A 12,882-nucleotide genomic window follows, 5' to 3' on the forward strand; every position below is an offset into this window, starting at 1 on the left:
TAATTCTTTGTCTGCGAGTAATAAATTTTAGACCAAAGACATGAATCAAACTATTGTTAACGATTCAAAGAGTATTGTATTTTTGAACGTGCTTGTCCTATTTACCATCATAACAATACCATTCAATAGCAACAAAATGTACTGTAGTATCCTTCACCCATTGTACCTAATGGTTACAGAAAACAATACTTTACAAGTAAGCAAGCTATCATATGGTCCTTGTGTTGGTTAGAGTTCAGGATTTCCGCCCAAACTCAAAAGGAAACTCTTAACACCAACAGTATCAGCCCTTCGCTGAGCAATCAAGAAAGTTAAGCAGTCTGATTGGGTAATAGAGGTGCACCTATCAGATACTTCCGGTAAAACTTTCGTTGACCGCAATACAGATATAAGCACCCAAACCCACGAATTTGACTGACAGTAGTAAAATTGAAGCTTCATCAAATGTTCATCAGTGTCATTAACTTAAATCATTCAATCTGGATTTACAATATTTTATTTATTCAAATAAGATTCCAGGACATCACTTGAAGGAAACTTAAATCATAGAGGATGATTTCTGCATTATATATACCTCGTTTAAACATGTGTTCTTCATGCCTTTTGGTATTTACCGCATTATTTGTGGTAATTTCTGCACAGAAGGATCCATCGAGTAATTTTGATTCCACATCGGAATGTTATAATTATCAGATTTCTTTTGGTGGAAAATATTTAAGGAAATTTTATACTTGTTGTGAGAAGCCGGCAACTACAGGGACAGTATCCCCATGCAAGGTAAGATGAACTTATAACTTACTAACTCTCTTATCAACGTGTGATGATATTTGCATGTAGAAAGTCATAATTTGTTAATGAAATTCATTCAAAGTATATTGTGTACGTATATTTCTCCACTCAAGTTAATCACATATGTATAATTTTCATCTGTGAAATATTTTTAGGTATTTGTTTTTATTTTTAAACCTTCAAACAATCTCACAATATTCTTGTAAGTATTTACGTATGTAATAATTGTGATTTTAACACTTAGAAGTTAGTCTATCGTTTATCATGTTTGCTGCGCATAAAGTACAATAAACGTATACAAACAATCTAATGATCTATTTTGTAAAATGATTAGTTAATTTGGTTGTTTTAGAACATTCCTATCATATTGACGAACAACAACAATTTCTTTAAAGAAGTTGAATTACATAAAAGAAATCATTTCCCAGCAAACAAAAAAAAACGTTTCAAAAGCAATTTAAACAAGTTATATCTTGAGTTTTGGTTTAGGTTAAAAAAATTTAATAACATTAAATGTCGGGTTATATAAAGGTCATGAAAACGTTTTAAAACGTTTTGTAGGATTTTTTTAAATTTCAAAATATTATTGTAAATTATTTGTGCAAACATCTATTGCCAAATCTTTTGTCAACACTTAAATAACATTATGTTAAAATATTTGCAATATTTTATCAAAAAATGTTTTTTATTGTTATGAAAACATTCTATACCTTTTTATACCCTTTATATAACCCGACATTTAAACGTTTTCTGACAACCTTTTATAACCTCTTGCGAATGATGTCGAAAAAGTTTTGGGTTTGCTGGGTTATCAAACATCACGCGGCATCACTTTCGTCATTATAATAATGAGCAATTCTTTTATACATGCATGCCTCCACAGATATGGAACACAAAACAAATATGTGATGCCACCTGTTCATGGCTCTAAGATTAAAGCCAAATTGTGTGCATCTAAAAGCTTCGCATGTGCTTTCTTGACGATATACTTTTGACTTTCTTTATCTCACCTACAGGAGCCAGACCCAATCGCAAATTTCCAGTGCTACAAGGAATCGTCATTTGAGGAGAAAAATGTAACCAAGGAATTTAATTGTAAAGGTCAAACTGGACAGAAAAACGCGATGCAAAGGTTGGTGTTATTGCAGCTGATTGACTAGAAATATGTAATATGAAAAGGATGAGAAGGAACCAATCACCGATCTCTATATGATTGAGATTGAAATCATAATTACCATGATTACTTGTAGTCCAAAATACTCAAAAGATGAAAATGTTTCAAAGTCAATGTGATCTGATGGGATCGAGAAAACCATTGTTATGACGGTACAAATGGTTGGTTTAATTGTCCGTGAACTTGCTTTGACTACAGATAATGACAGGAAGTTATATTTGGCTATTCCAGTTGAAATCCATACACCCCCTATGGAAGACATGACCTTAATCTTCCATACAGGGACTGTGGATTTCAAATGGGGTTACCTGAATAGGTGAATCCATTTGAAAACTACACACCCTGTGTGGGAGGTTAATACCATGTCTTCAATAGGGGGTGTATGGATTTCAACTGGAATAGCCATTTTGAGCCATGTCAAAGGCTCAATGTTGTGGTGTTACAAAAAGACGTAGGTTTCCTGTATTGTTTAAAGTCACGGTTGTCATGTCTACGATACCTAAAGCGTGTTATAAAGAAAATACCAACCCAATTAATTAATCTACTACATTGTATCTGTTCTAGTATTGTACGTGCTAGTTACTACCCCATCTGCCTTCTTCCCCATTTGTTGAATTCACAGTTTGCTCGGTTCAAATCTTCGTTATTGCTTTTGTGATCGACTTTTGTATTTCAAATGGTTTGGATCGAGTTTTGAACACAGTGATTGGCGTATTTGGATGCGTAAAACATCTCTATCGACATTGTGCTCATTTGATTAAATTCTGAATTTGATTGATTGTGTTCTCATGTATAAATTATTATATATCTTCCTTGTTTTGCAGATGTACCACTCGTTGGGCGTGGCTTGAGCAGGATGAAGACGACCCAGAATGCTGGGCGTGGTCAAAATGTTTTGCAGGTGCTTGCGAAAAAGAAGAAGAAAATACAGGGTATGTGTATATAAAATAGTCGCATTGAACATTGCCTTATTGAGTTCTTGGTGAATGCACAGTTTTAGATCAGTACAAGTTCTGATCGACCTACATAAACCATCACAGCCATGATCACCTCCCTGAGTTTCGCAGAAGAATCTTGGTCAGCGACCAAGTTACCCCGGAAGTTACCACGATAGGAATTGCTTTATTCCGTGTGGAGGTAACTTGATTTTTGACCAAGATACTGCTCGCTGCCTGAGTTTCGTATTGATTGACTGGGACAATAATGTTTATTCATACTCAGTAACTTTAATGTCGCATACAAAACAACACAATAATGCAGACGACAAGTAATCAGAAACGGGTTTGTACATGTTGAAGTTTGATAAAATAATCAAAACCTTTATTTTCGATTATATCTCCTCTATCCAGATCATCATTAAAGGTAGATTTTTGCGGAGATGGTCGATGTGACTCATTCACTGAAGACGGTAATTCCTGTCCCATAGACTGCTGTCCACAAGTGAATCCTGAAGAATGCCAGATAGTGAATAACACATGTCCGGATCCATGCTGTGGACAGCCACTGTGCTGTATACTACCTAGAACAGCAACTTCTTTTAGTACAATAAGTGATGTATTTATATATGTAATTGTAGGTGTTGCCGCTTGTATTGTGCTTCTTAATCTCTGTTGTTGTTTCTGTTGTGTGTGTTGTGCAAAGAGATGTTGTAAAAAATATAAGAAAGATAAACACGATAAACATGGTAAAAGTAAAGAAAAGAATACACCAGTTTAGCGCAAAATAATACGCACGCACGCATCCCGCGCTTTAGAAACATCTTGTCAGAACACGTTTTAGTATTCTGACAAGATGTTTAAGTATTCTGACAAGCGTTCTGAGGAGAGTTCTGACAAGCGTTCTGACAAGAGTTCTGACAAGAGTTCTGACAAGCGTTCTGACAAGAGTTCTGACAAGCGTTATGACGAGAGTTCTGACAAGCGTTCTGTCGAGAGTTCTGACAAGCGTTCTGACAAGATGTTAAAGTGTTCTGACAAGAGTTCTGACAAACGTTCTGACGAGAGTTCTGACAAGCGTTCTGACAAGATATTGCAATAAGTAGCTTCACGTGGCATTAAAGGTGATGCTGGTTATTCTGTCTTCTAGAGTATGGTATCCAATGATAACAAGGTTGTTTGATAATTAATAGCTAGCGATGGAGGAATATAAAAAAATATTCTCTTATTTCTTAACATGGCTATTATAAATATAGTTACTTCACGTGGCATTATAGGCGAGGTATTACATTGTTCTGACGAGAGTTCTGACAAGCGTTCGGACAAGATATCGCAATAAGTAGCTTCACATGGCATTAAAGATGATGCTGGTTATTCAGTCCTCTAGAGTATGGTATCCCGTGGTAACAAGGATGTTTCATAATTAATAGCTAGAGATGGAAGAATATTTTCATATTTCTTCATGGATACTATGAAATAGTAGCTTCACGTGGCATTAAAGGTGATTCTGGTTATTCTGTCTTCTAGAGTAATGCATCCGATGATAAAAGGATGTTTCATATTGTGTTTATTTGAATGGTGCAGTGCCACTATAAAATGGATGCTGAAGACTAGTTAATTCGGAAATTCACAGGAACTTGACGAATGCATTGGACTGACGTGTAATCCAAACACTGCGCAAAACGGCAGGCATGCGTTTGTACGAGTGGGCATTAAGTGCTTGTAGATATGTATGTACTTTTTTACTCAGAGTATATGTATATATAGAATTGTAAGAAATTTACTGTTTCATTTTATTTTTGATACATCTACACAGTACTGAACGTTAAACAAAGTATATAATGATTATTGACTAGGCCTACTATAATAATTTCAACTGTAATATGTTTTAACTCGTCACAGAACGGTAAGGAAAAATAGAAAATAATATTAAATGACAATTAATTCTAAATTACGAAACTGAACTTTATAAAATATGTAATGAAAATTGGATTTATGGTTAATATAGTATAAAACGTAATATGCTATTACTCTCAAGACCAATTGTTAAAGATCACGTGAAGTCTCTGCGGTAAAAGAATCGAAATCAAGGTGCTGCTTAATCCTGTACAACCAAAGTAACCTTTTTGAAATATGGCGGGCACAATAGGAGAGGGCGTACTTTGGTTTGGGTAATCTTTTGTTGTATGCTTCTCAGCTGACGAAAAATTACCCAAATCAAAGTACGTTCTATCCTTTTGTGCCCGTCATATTTCAAAAAGGCTTGTAATGTGTCCTCGACAGCAAAAACGCTGGGCCCAACCGAACCCAGTATTTATGTTTTTACTGCCTCGGATATATTATTTTGTGTAAAGAAGATAGGGATCCGCGTTACGCTCTATTATATTTAATATAATATAGATTTGGATCTTTAAAGGGCATTTGAAATTCGTATATATTTGGCATTAATAGATCTATGCGATCTTTGCGGTATTCATGCGACTAGTAAGAATAATGAATAAGAATGGCAATAATAAATGAGGCATTATCATGATTCTGTTATTGAAATTAGGATGTAAATTAAAGCCATAATGTACATTCTGAATTAGGAAAAAATACTTTAACCTGATTTTTTGGCCAGATGCAAAGTGGGGTTTCTTGCATATTCCCTCAACATTTTGGCTTGAAAACCTCCTGGCAAAATTTAAAAATATTATTTCAGAATTTTTGGTTAAGAATAACAAAATTAAAATTTTATCGAAGTCGTTAATATGGCTTTAATAAATCTAATCTTAAACATTAACAAAATAAAACATATAAATATTTAAAAAAAATAATGTGCATATCTCTAAATAGGAACTGTCCGGTAATGACATCACTGATAATACATATGATTAAGGCGAAATAAAATGAGCAGTCACTCATTATCACTTTTTAAAGATTTTATTGGACTTTTAAGATGTATTCTCGTTTTAATAAACTCTTACTGGCTATTTTTGGACTGAACTCAAGAAAGAGCCTACTAGTGACCAAATGAATATCACATTTGGTGGAAAATGTTGGACTTCAATGTTTCGCCAAACTAGATTTCTTAGTTTGACCTTGTACTTCAAGAAAATGCTCAATTTGAAATGCTGGCTTTGCCTACTTACAGATATGTGCCCTAAAAACAGAAGGGACAAACTTGCTGATTTATTGGTATTCATGATAAAACGATCTGTTTCTGAAGCAAGAAATTTTGATTGCTGCAATAATACTTACCTGTTTATAGCTATTTTGTAAATTTGTAATATAAGAAGTATTTTGTACAGATTTAAGAATGTCTATGATGATGCAATAAATAATTAAAGTGGCTGAAAAAATATGAAACAAAGTTGTTTGAAGTATGTATTTGAGATTCGAAATGTCAGTGAGTGTGTAGATTTATTCCGAAAGAAAAAGCTCATGCATTTGCCATGAACTTTTATGATTCGAGCTCACAATCATATCCTATTCGCCGTAGAAATGACGTAATAGGATAAACTACCATAGCAATAAATGAATACAATTTTTAAGTATATTACCCATCACTACAAACAGATTCCACTAATCACCTGTGCAATGAGTCACCTGTGTATGTCTGCAATCATAGATTGAATACAATACCGCTCTATTCAAAGATACTTAATCGTACAGGTGCGAGTGATCCATGTTCTTTGACATCAATGGTTCAATATATTGGTACCGTATGAACATTGTAGTGCAGGACGGTTTTTCGGCAAAAAAAAACAGGTTTATCGACCAAAAACCAGGTTTCTCGGTCGAAACACCTGGTTTAGCAATAACTATGACAATCGAATTGATAAACCAGGTTTTTCTGTTCTATTGAGCAATATACCTGCCATGGGCGTGTTAGATTCGTTTATACTGTGCATATGGTAATTTCAGTGCCACAAAGCATTCATTTAACACATACGTAATAATACCCAAGAGCTGCCCAAGCTCCCCCTCAGCCCTCAGCCCTCAGCTTCAACTTCAATTCACCGGTATAAGTCAAGTTAACTGAGAATACGTCGTCGCCAATGCACACATTTGACTGGTGTGCCCATCCAAATGGCGTGTTCGCGGTTTAATAAATTTACAAAGGAAATTCTATTGCGCGGCATCCCATCCCATCCGCCCTTGGTTTGTTATGTGTTTACGTAGCCTACTTCCATGATCTAAATAAAACAATACTTGTGATTATTCCTCTACTTTTTAAAAAAAGTATTAAAAACCCGATCGGTGTTTTGTTTCTCCTGTAGTTGTGGTCACCTGTTGTGCTGTTACTAAAAACAAGGAAGTTTGTATAGGGTTCCCACGATACCCTAGAAAGTTTGTCCAAATATATTTCAATTGCTGCTTTACTTTCGGTATTAAGATCGTATCGAGAAAATTCCCAATATTGAGCAATGTTTGCGTAATGAATTTCGTAAATGCAATCGGCCAACCATGTGCTTATTTTAGGCCTAAAATAGTTTGCCCTTAAAGCTCCAAAGTATTTTTTAACATTTTGGCATAAATAACATTACATATTATTTAAAAAAGTGTTTTACCACGAAATACAATGGTAAGCAATATGTTATTAGGTTTGTCAGGCTCGTTTGCAGAAAAAGCCTACCCATTTTATGGATCGCAAGGGGGATTTACCATTTGGTCTAATACCATTTCGTCTAATACCCATTTCGTCTACATCCATTTAATCCCATAAGGTATATAGGCACTACGCTACGTCTAATAACCATTTAGTCCAATAACCATTTAGTCCGATAACAATTTCGACCAAACACCATTAGTCTAATAACCAATAAGTCCAAATAACCATTTGGTTTAACAAGCATTTTATGCTATTAAACCAATTGATCTACCAAACGATTGGTCTAGTAGCACGTGCGAGGCTATAATAGGCTATTTCAGAAAAACGATGTACACATATACATGTAGAGGAGTTCGGATTTCCGGGCTTTTTGACCGCTTTCGGTTGTTGGAAATCCAGACTTTCATAATGTCTAAATATGAAAAAACTACCAATCCAGCACAAAATAGTTCACAATTAAAAATCCTAAATTTGAGGGGCTCATTTAGGACAATTCCGCAATTTTTAATTTATTACATTTCCAGGCTTTTTCCAGTAACATTGGCAACTAGAATTCCAATCGTTTTCATGAAGCAACCCTGGAAATCCAAACATTTCTTTTACTGAAATTCTACTCCTCTATAGAGGGTGTGCAATATTTTTCTGGAATAGCCCAATGCTACTACACAATACTGTAAGGTCATAGGTGGTCTTAAAGGACCCACTTCTACGGCCCACTTCTACGGCGAATTCGTTGTCGAAATTACGTAATAATCGGACTAACTACCATAGCAATAGATGAATACAATTTTGAATAGATCGCTCTGCGCCACAAGCAGGTTGCACCACACCTGTGTATGTCTGCAATCATAGATTGAATGAAATACTGCTCTTTTCAAAGATACTAATCTTACAGGTGCGAGTTATCAGCATGACATGGTTCAATGCGTAGGAATCGCGTGAACGTTGTAGTGCAGGGCGATATATTCAAAAATTGTATTCATCTTTTGCTATGGTAGTTAATCCGATTATTACGTAACTTCGACAGCGAATTCGCTGTAGAAGTACTGATGTAACAGGATTAATTACCATAGCGATAGGGGCAAACAATTTTTTGTATTGCCCAGCACTAGACGTACGCCACCACTCTCCATTGATTATCAAAGAATAGGCATACAGATCTATGGAAATTTCACATTATGCCGAGTCCGTGTACGTTTCACTCGCACCTGTACGATTATTAGTGTCTTTGAAAAGAGCGGTATTGTATTCGATTTATGAATATAATACTGCTATCACACACATGAAAGGTGAAGGTAGTCTGAAAAGAGAAAAATAAAATCACATTATATAAAGGCACTCTGTTATTACTTGAAAGCTTTATCATCTCGAGGCCAGTTTTCGGCAACTGAACTCCATGTTTTAATTATTGTCCACTCCTTACCAGGGTTGTAGCTAGGCCAATTTCTATGCCAGGTGGCAAATTATTGCAAAGCGGGGCGCGGGGAGCTCTCGCGCTTACCAGGGGCGTAGCAAGAGCATCAGGGGCCCATGGACAAGGAACAGTGTGTGCCCTTTTAACCAGGGCGGGATTTAGCCTATGGGCCCTGGGCCAGGCCAAAATTTGGAGCCCCCGAATTCACGTGCCAAAGAAGGCATGTGCACTCAAGTCAGTGGCCAAGTTTTGGTTTAACTAAAGGGGGACTAATATATTTTGTTCAATTCAATTTCAGACTACTTTGGCCCCAGATCAACATAAATTTTGGTATTTTACAATTTTGACTAAAAAAACATGATGTTATTGGGGTTAAAAGAAAGATGCATAGGGCAACTTTGGGGGCCCAAAATTGCCCTGGACCTGGGCCCTTCTGGCCCAATGGTTTTAAAATCTGGCCCTGCTCTCCATTATCAGCCCTTATTAAATTTTCGCTTTGTGCTCGGGGCCCCTGAACCCTCGGGGCCCATGGGCTTCGTCCACCCTGTCCCCCCGCTTGCTACGCGCTTGGCGCTTACCGCCGGGGGTCCAGGGCCGCTTAAGGGGTAACAAAAAAATTAGTTTTGCTCTTATAATGAAAAAATTGTTTATTAAAAAAAATTTAAATTAAAAAAAAAAACATTTTAGTATGTTTCAGCAAAAGTTGTAATCAGAGTTTATGCAGGGGCCTAAACCTGTTACCAATATTACAGTTTTTACCGAGGCTGGATTTTTTTCCGAGGCCTAGCATCGGTAAAAACTGTGATCTTGATCTTGGCTGCGATATAAGTATTAGCAAAGTTGTGTTGGCAGAGATCATGAGGTACATTGTACATTTCACAAGTTTTTGACACAATTCATCAATCAGAATGCTACAATGGTTGCCCTACTTACTCAATAATTCTTTCAATCTTCCTTCGTTTATTGGTAGGCTTTGTCCACTGAAATATTGTCGAAACAACATTCGGCTTCAACGCACATTTTCCTGTGAGTGTCTTCTTGATGTCTTCACCTCGGAAATGGGAAGAACACACCACAGTTGATTTTGTAATCTGAATAGTAAATCAATGAATGAAATTGTTATTTTGGCATGATATTATATGTATATGGTCAATTCCAGCGAAAGCGGGACAAAATTCTCTCTATGTTAACTTTCCACTTTAAAATGTCATTAATAAAGGAAATCACGTTATTGATGGAGCATATCATGTCACCACCAATGTGCTCTCTTTGTGCATATAGGCCTTTACTAGCAAGTCATACCAGGGGACAAGTTATGATAGCTTAAATGAATTGGCGTTACCCACGAATTCAAAGATAAAGCACCATATATGTCATTGAATGTCCTTCAATCAACATGAAATTATTACCGTTAGAAAGACGTTTGCATGATCTCTCATCATATGTAAAACGATTGAATTCCACCAAAGTTTGTGGACTCTAGAGGCCATTAAGTCAATTTGGCTAATAATTTTGTTACCCGCGTATCAAAAATAAAATGATCGTTCTGAAAAATGTTAAGTGAATATGCCATAAATGACTATATCATGAAACGAAGTTTCGTTCTATAATTCTGAGGTCCAAGTGATTATTTTATGCAAATACGTTTTACCCATAAAATTCCATAAAATCAAATTTGACGTTACCCACGTATCAACTGTTACCCACGAGTCCAGCAAATATAATTGCCATAACTTAAATTAACATTTAATGACTTTGGACACTGAATTTAGTTTGACAAGCGCTTAAAATTGTAAATCGTAAAAATACGTTCACCGCTTTAAAAAAGAATCTACGACGGTTTAAACTTTTGTTACCCACGAATCCCGAATAGATTGTTTATTTTAAGTTTAAATCAGCACATATTCAAGCCATGGGTATGCTATAATTTTGACAGTACTTACAGTTTATACACCTAAGAAACGCAAACCCCAAACGGTACTATAGTACTTATAGCTTTACCCACGAATTCGGCGTTACCCACGAATCCAAGGATTTACTCGTACATTATATGTTTCTTATGCATCTTAACATTTTGAAAACATGCGAAATAGGTTCCAAAACAGTCCTGTTTAATACCGTCCTCTTGAAGGTATACTGAAGCTGCATCATGAAGTTTTGATTGATTATCCTAAATTACCATTTTTTGAGTAAATGCAATTGGTTAGAGAAACGGGAATCATTGAAACACAATGGAGGAATAACCGCATGGTGGTTTCCAACCTTCTATAATATTTTCTATTTTGCCGCTTACCAATACATACCTTCAAATATGTGTTACCCACGAACATTTTGGTTACCCACGAATCCCTACTTAAATTACAGCTAACAATATATTGATAGTGTTTTAGTTCATAGGAACTGTCAAACACGGGTTAATAGAATATTGCTGCATGAAAATATGGAATGCTTTTACTAAAATAATAATATAAAACTGTTTGCTCTGTCTATTTGAATTTGGCAACTTCATTATTCTCAAAATGTTTATACCCAAAATGCCATAATGATCCATTCTAAATATTCCATGTAGTCTGTATTTTGATTAAAATTCATTTTAGTGCCATTGCAGCCTGAATTATTGACATACGGAAAAGTTTTTTTTTTTTACCCACGAATCCATCCGAGATCCTGATCCTGCGACGAGATACAAAATCTAACTTTATATTTATATGAAGCATTTATTCTAATCTTTCGAAATAATACAATAATGTTAAATAACAGCCACTTTGGAAAGAGTTCGAAGAATTGACACAGTCTTAACTGTACACCTGGTTCTTTATTAAAATTTGTAATAACCAAAATATTTCTTTGTAGATATATGTAATAAAATTCTATTTTACGTTCAAAGTCTTTACCGATTTCTAGTGTATATGAGTCACACATAAAATATTGAAAGATATTAAAGAAAGTGAATTTTATGGCGTACAACAGGTGAAAAATGCTTGAATTCGTGGGTAACATGCATATGCGCATTTAACACTTTATTTGGTCTAGCAAGAAAAGTTATTTTTCAATCCGATGGCACTTCCACCTGATGATTCACTAGACATGATCGTCTCATTTGATAAGTCTAGAATTGAAAAGGAAAACATTTTCAAAATGGCCCCCAGAGAGAATTTTGGCCCGGTTTGGCTGGAATTGACCATATAGTTACAAATACAAGTGATTTAACCAATTTAATCAAACAATTGGTATACTGATGGGTGGCAAAGACAACAAAAGGTATGTACAGTGAATATCCACATCACTTGATGTAATTGACCATGTCGACAGTTAGCTACAGTTGATCAGATTTTGAGCAAAAACAATACAATAAATAATGGAACAAAAGAAGATGGCTAGACGTACGAGAAGACAGTGCCAGTTTTATTTTTTTTGATTGAGGGTGTTAATGGCACAAGGTGTTTATAATAAAAAACATTATTACTAACAAACACAAGTTAATTTAAAATATAATACATTAGTGTACATAGACTAAAAACTAAAATTAATACGATCTTTTACTAAAAGACAAAATAAACTCAACCCAGAAAGTATCGAACGATTATAGATGGTCAGATATATCGGGAACTGAAATATATAGCAAAAACTTATTTAATGCATATAAAGCGCAGCTTTCTCCTGCGCATTTTGATACCTCTTTTGTTGCTCCACGATATCATTTGGTCGAGTTATGGTCACTTGAGTTGCTTCAAGTCGGATTTTAAAAGTTGCACTTAGCTCCTATTCAAGCCAAATGCGTTGTATTGTGACCAATAAATGACCATTGAATCCAGACATTGATACAGTGATGGTGGACACACCAAGTATTGAGATGTCAGCAGAAAGAGTTCATGAGATAAGTCAGAGATAAGTAAAGGTTGGCAAGTATTGAAGTTGGAAGTCGAAGGAGTAAAATAAAGTAAAGTTCATGGTTAAGTAAACATAGCACATCGGT

The 12,882-nt window shown here is 35.4% G+C and overlaps 1 protein-coding gene across 1 annotated transcript; it reads left to right on the plus strand.

The window, feature by feature from the left end:
- Nucleotides 1-412: 412 nt before the first annotated feature.
- Nucleotides 413-5,257, plus strand: LOC140140779 (uncharacterized). The gene is made up of 4 exons (XM_072162523.1): nucleotides 413-777; nucleotides 1,806-1,921; nucleotides 2,788-2,895; nucleotides 3,313-5,257. Exons 1-4 carry the CDS (start codon nucleotides 553-555, stop codon nucleotides 3,677-3,679), a joined length of 816 nt encoding a protein of 271 aa, XP_072018624.1. The 5' UTR covers nucleotides 413-552; the 3' UTR covers nucleotides 3,680-5,257.
- The last annotated feature ends 7,625 nt before the right edge of the window (nucleotides 5,258-12,882 follow it).

This window comes from Amphiura filiformis, chromosome 19 (genome assembly GCF_039555335.1).
Source record: "Amphiura filiformis chromosome 19, Afil_fr2py, whole genome shotgun sequence".
In the NCBI taxonomy this organism is placed as follows: domain Eukaryota; kingdom Metazoa; phylum Echinodermata; class Ophiuroidea; order Amphilepidida; family Amphiuridae; genus Amphiura; species Amphiura filiformis.

What these genes read in the sequence shown, in the direction of transcription:
- LOC140140779 (XM_072162523.1), top strand. Translation starts at nt 553, where the DNA reads ATGATTTCTGCATTATATATACCTCGTTTAAACATGTGTTCTTCATGC. An exon ending in GGACAGTATCCCCATGCAAG is followed by an intron (nt 778 to 1,805) that starts GTAAGATGAACT and finishes TCTCACCTACAG; the next exon opens with GAGCCAGACCCAATCGCAAA. An exon ending in AAAGAAGAAGAAAATACAGG is followed by an intron (nt 2,896 to 3,312) that starts GTATGTGTATAT and finishes TCCTCTATCCAG; the next exon opens with ATCATCATTAAAGGTAGATT.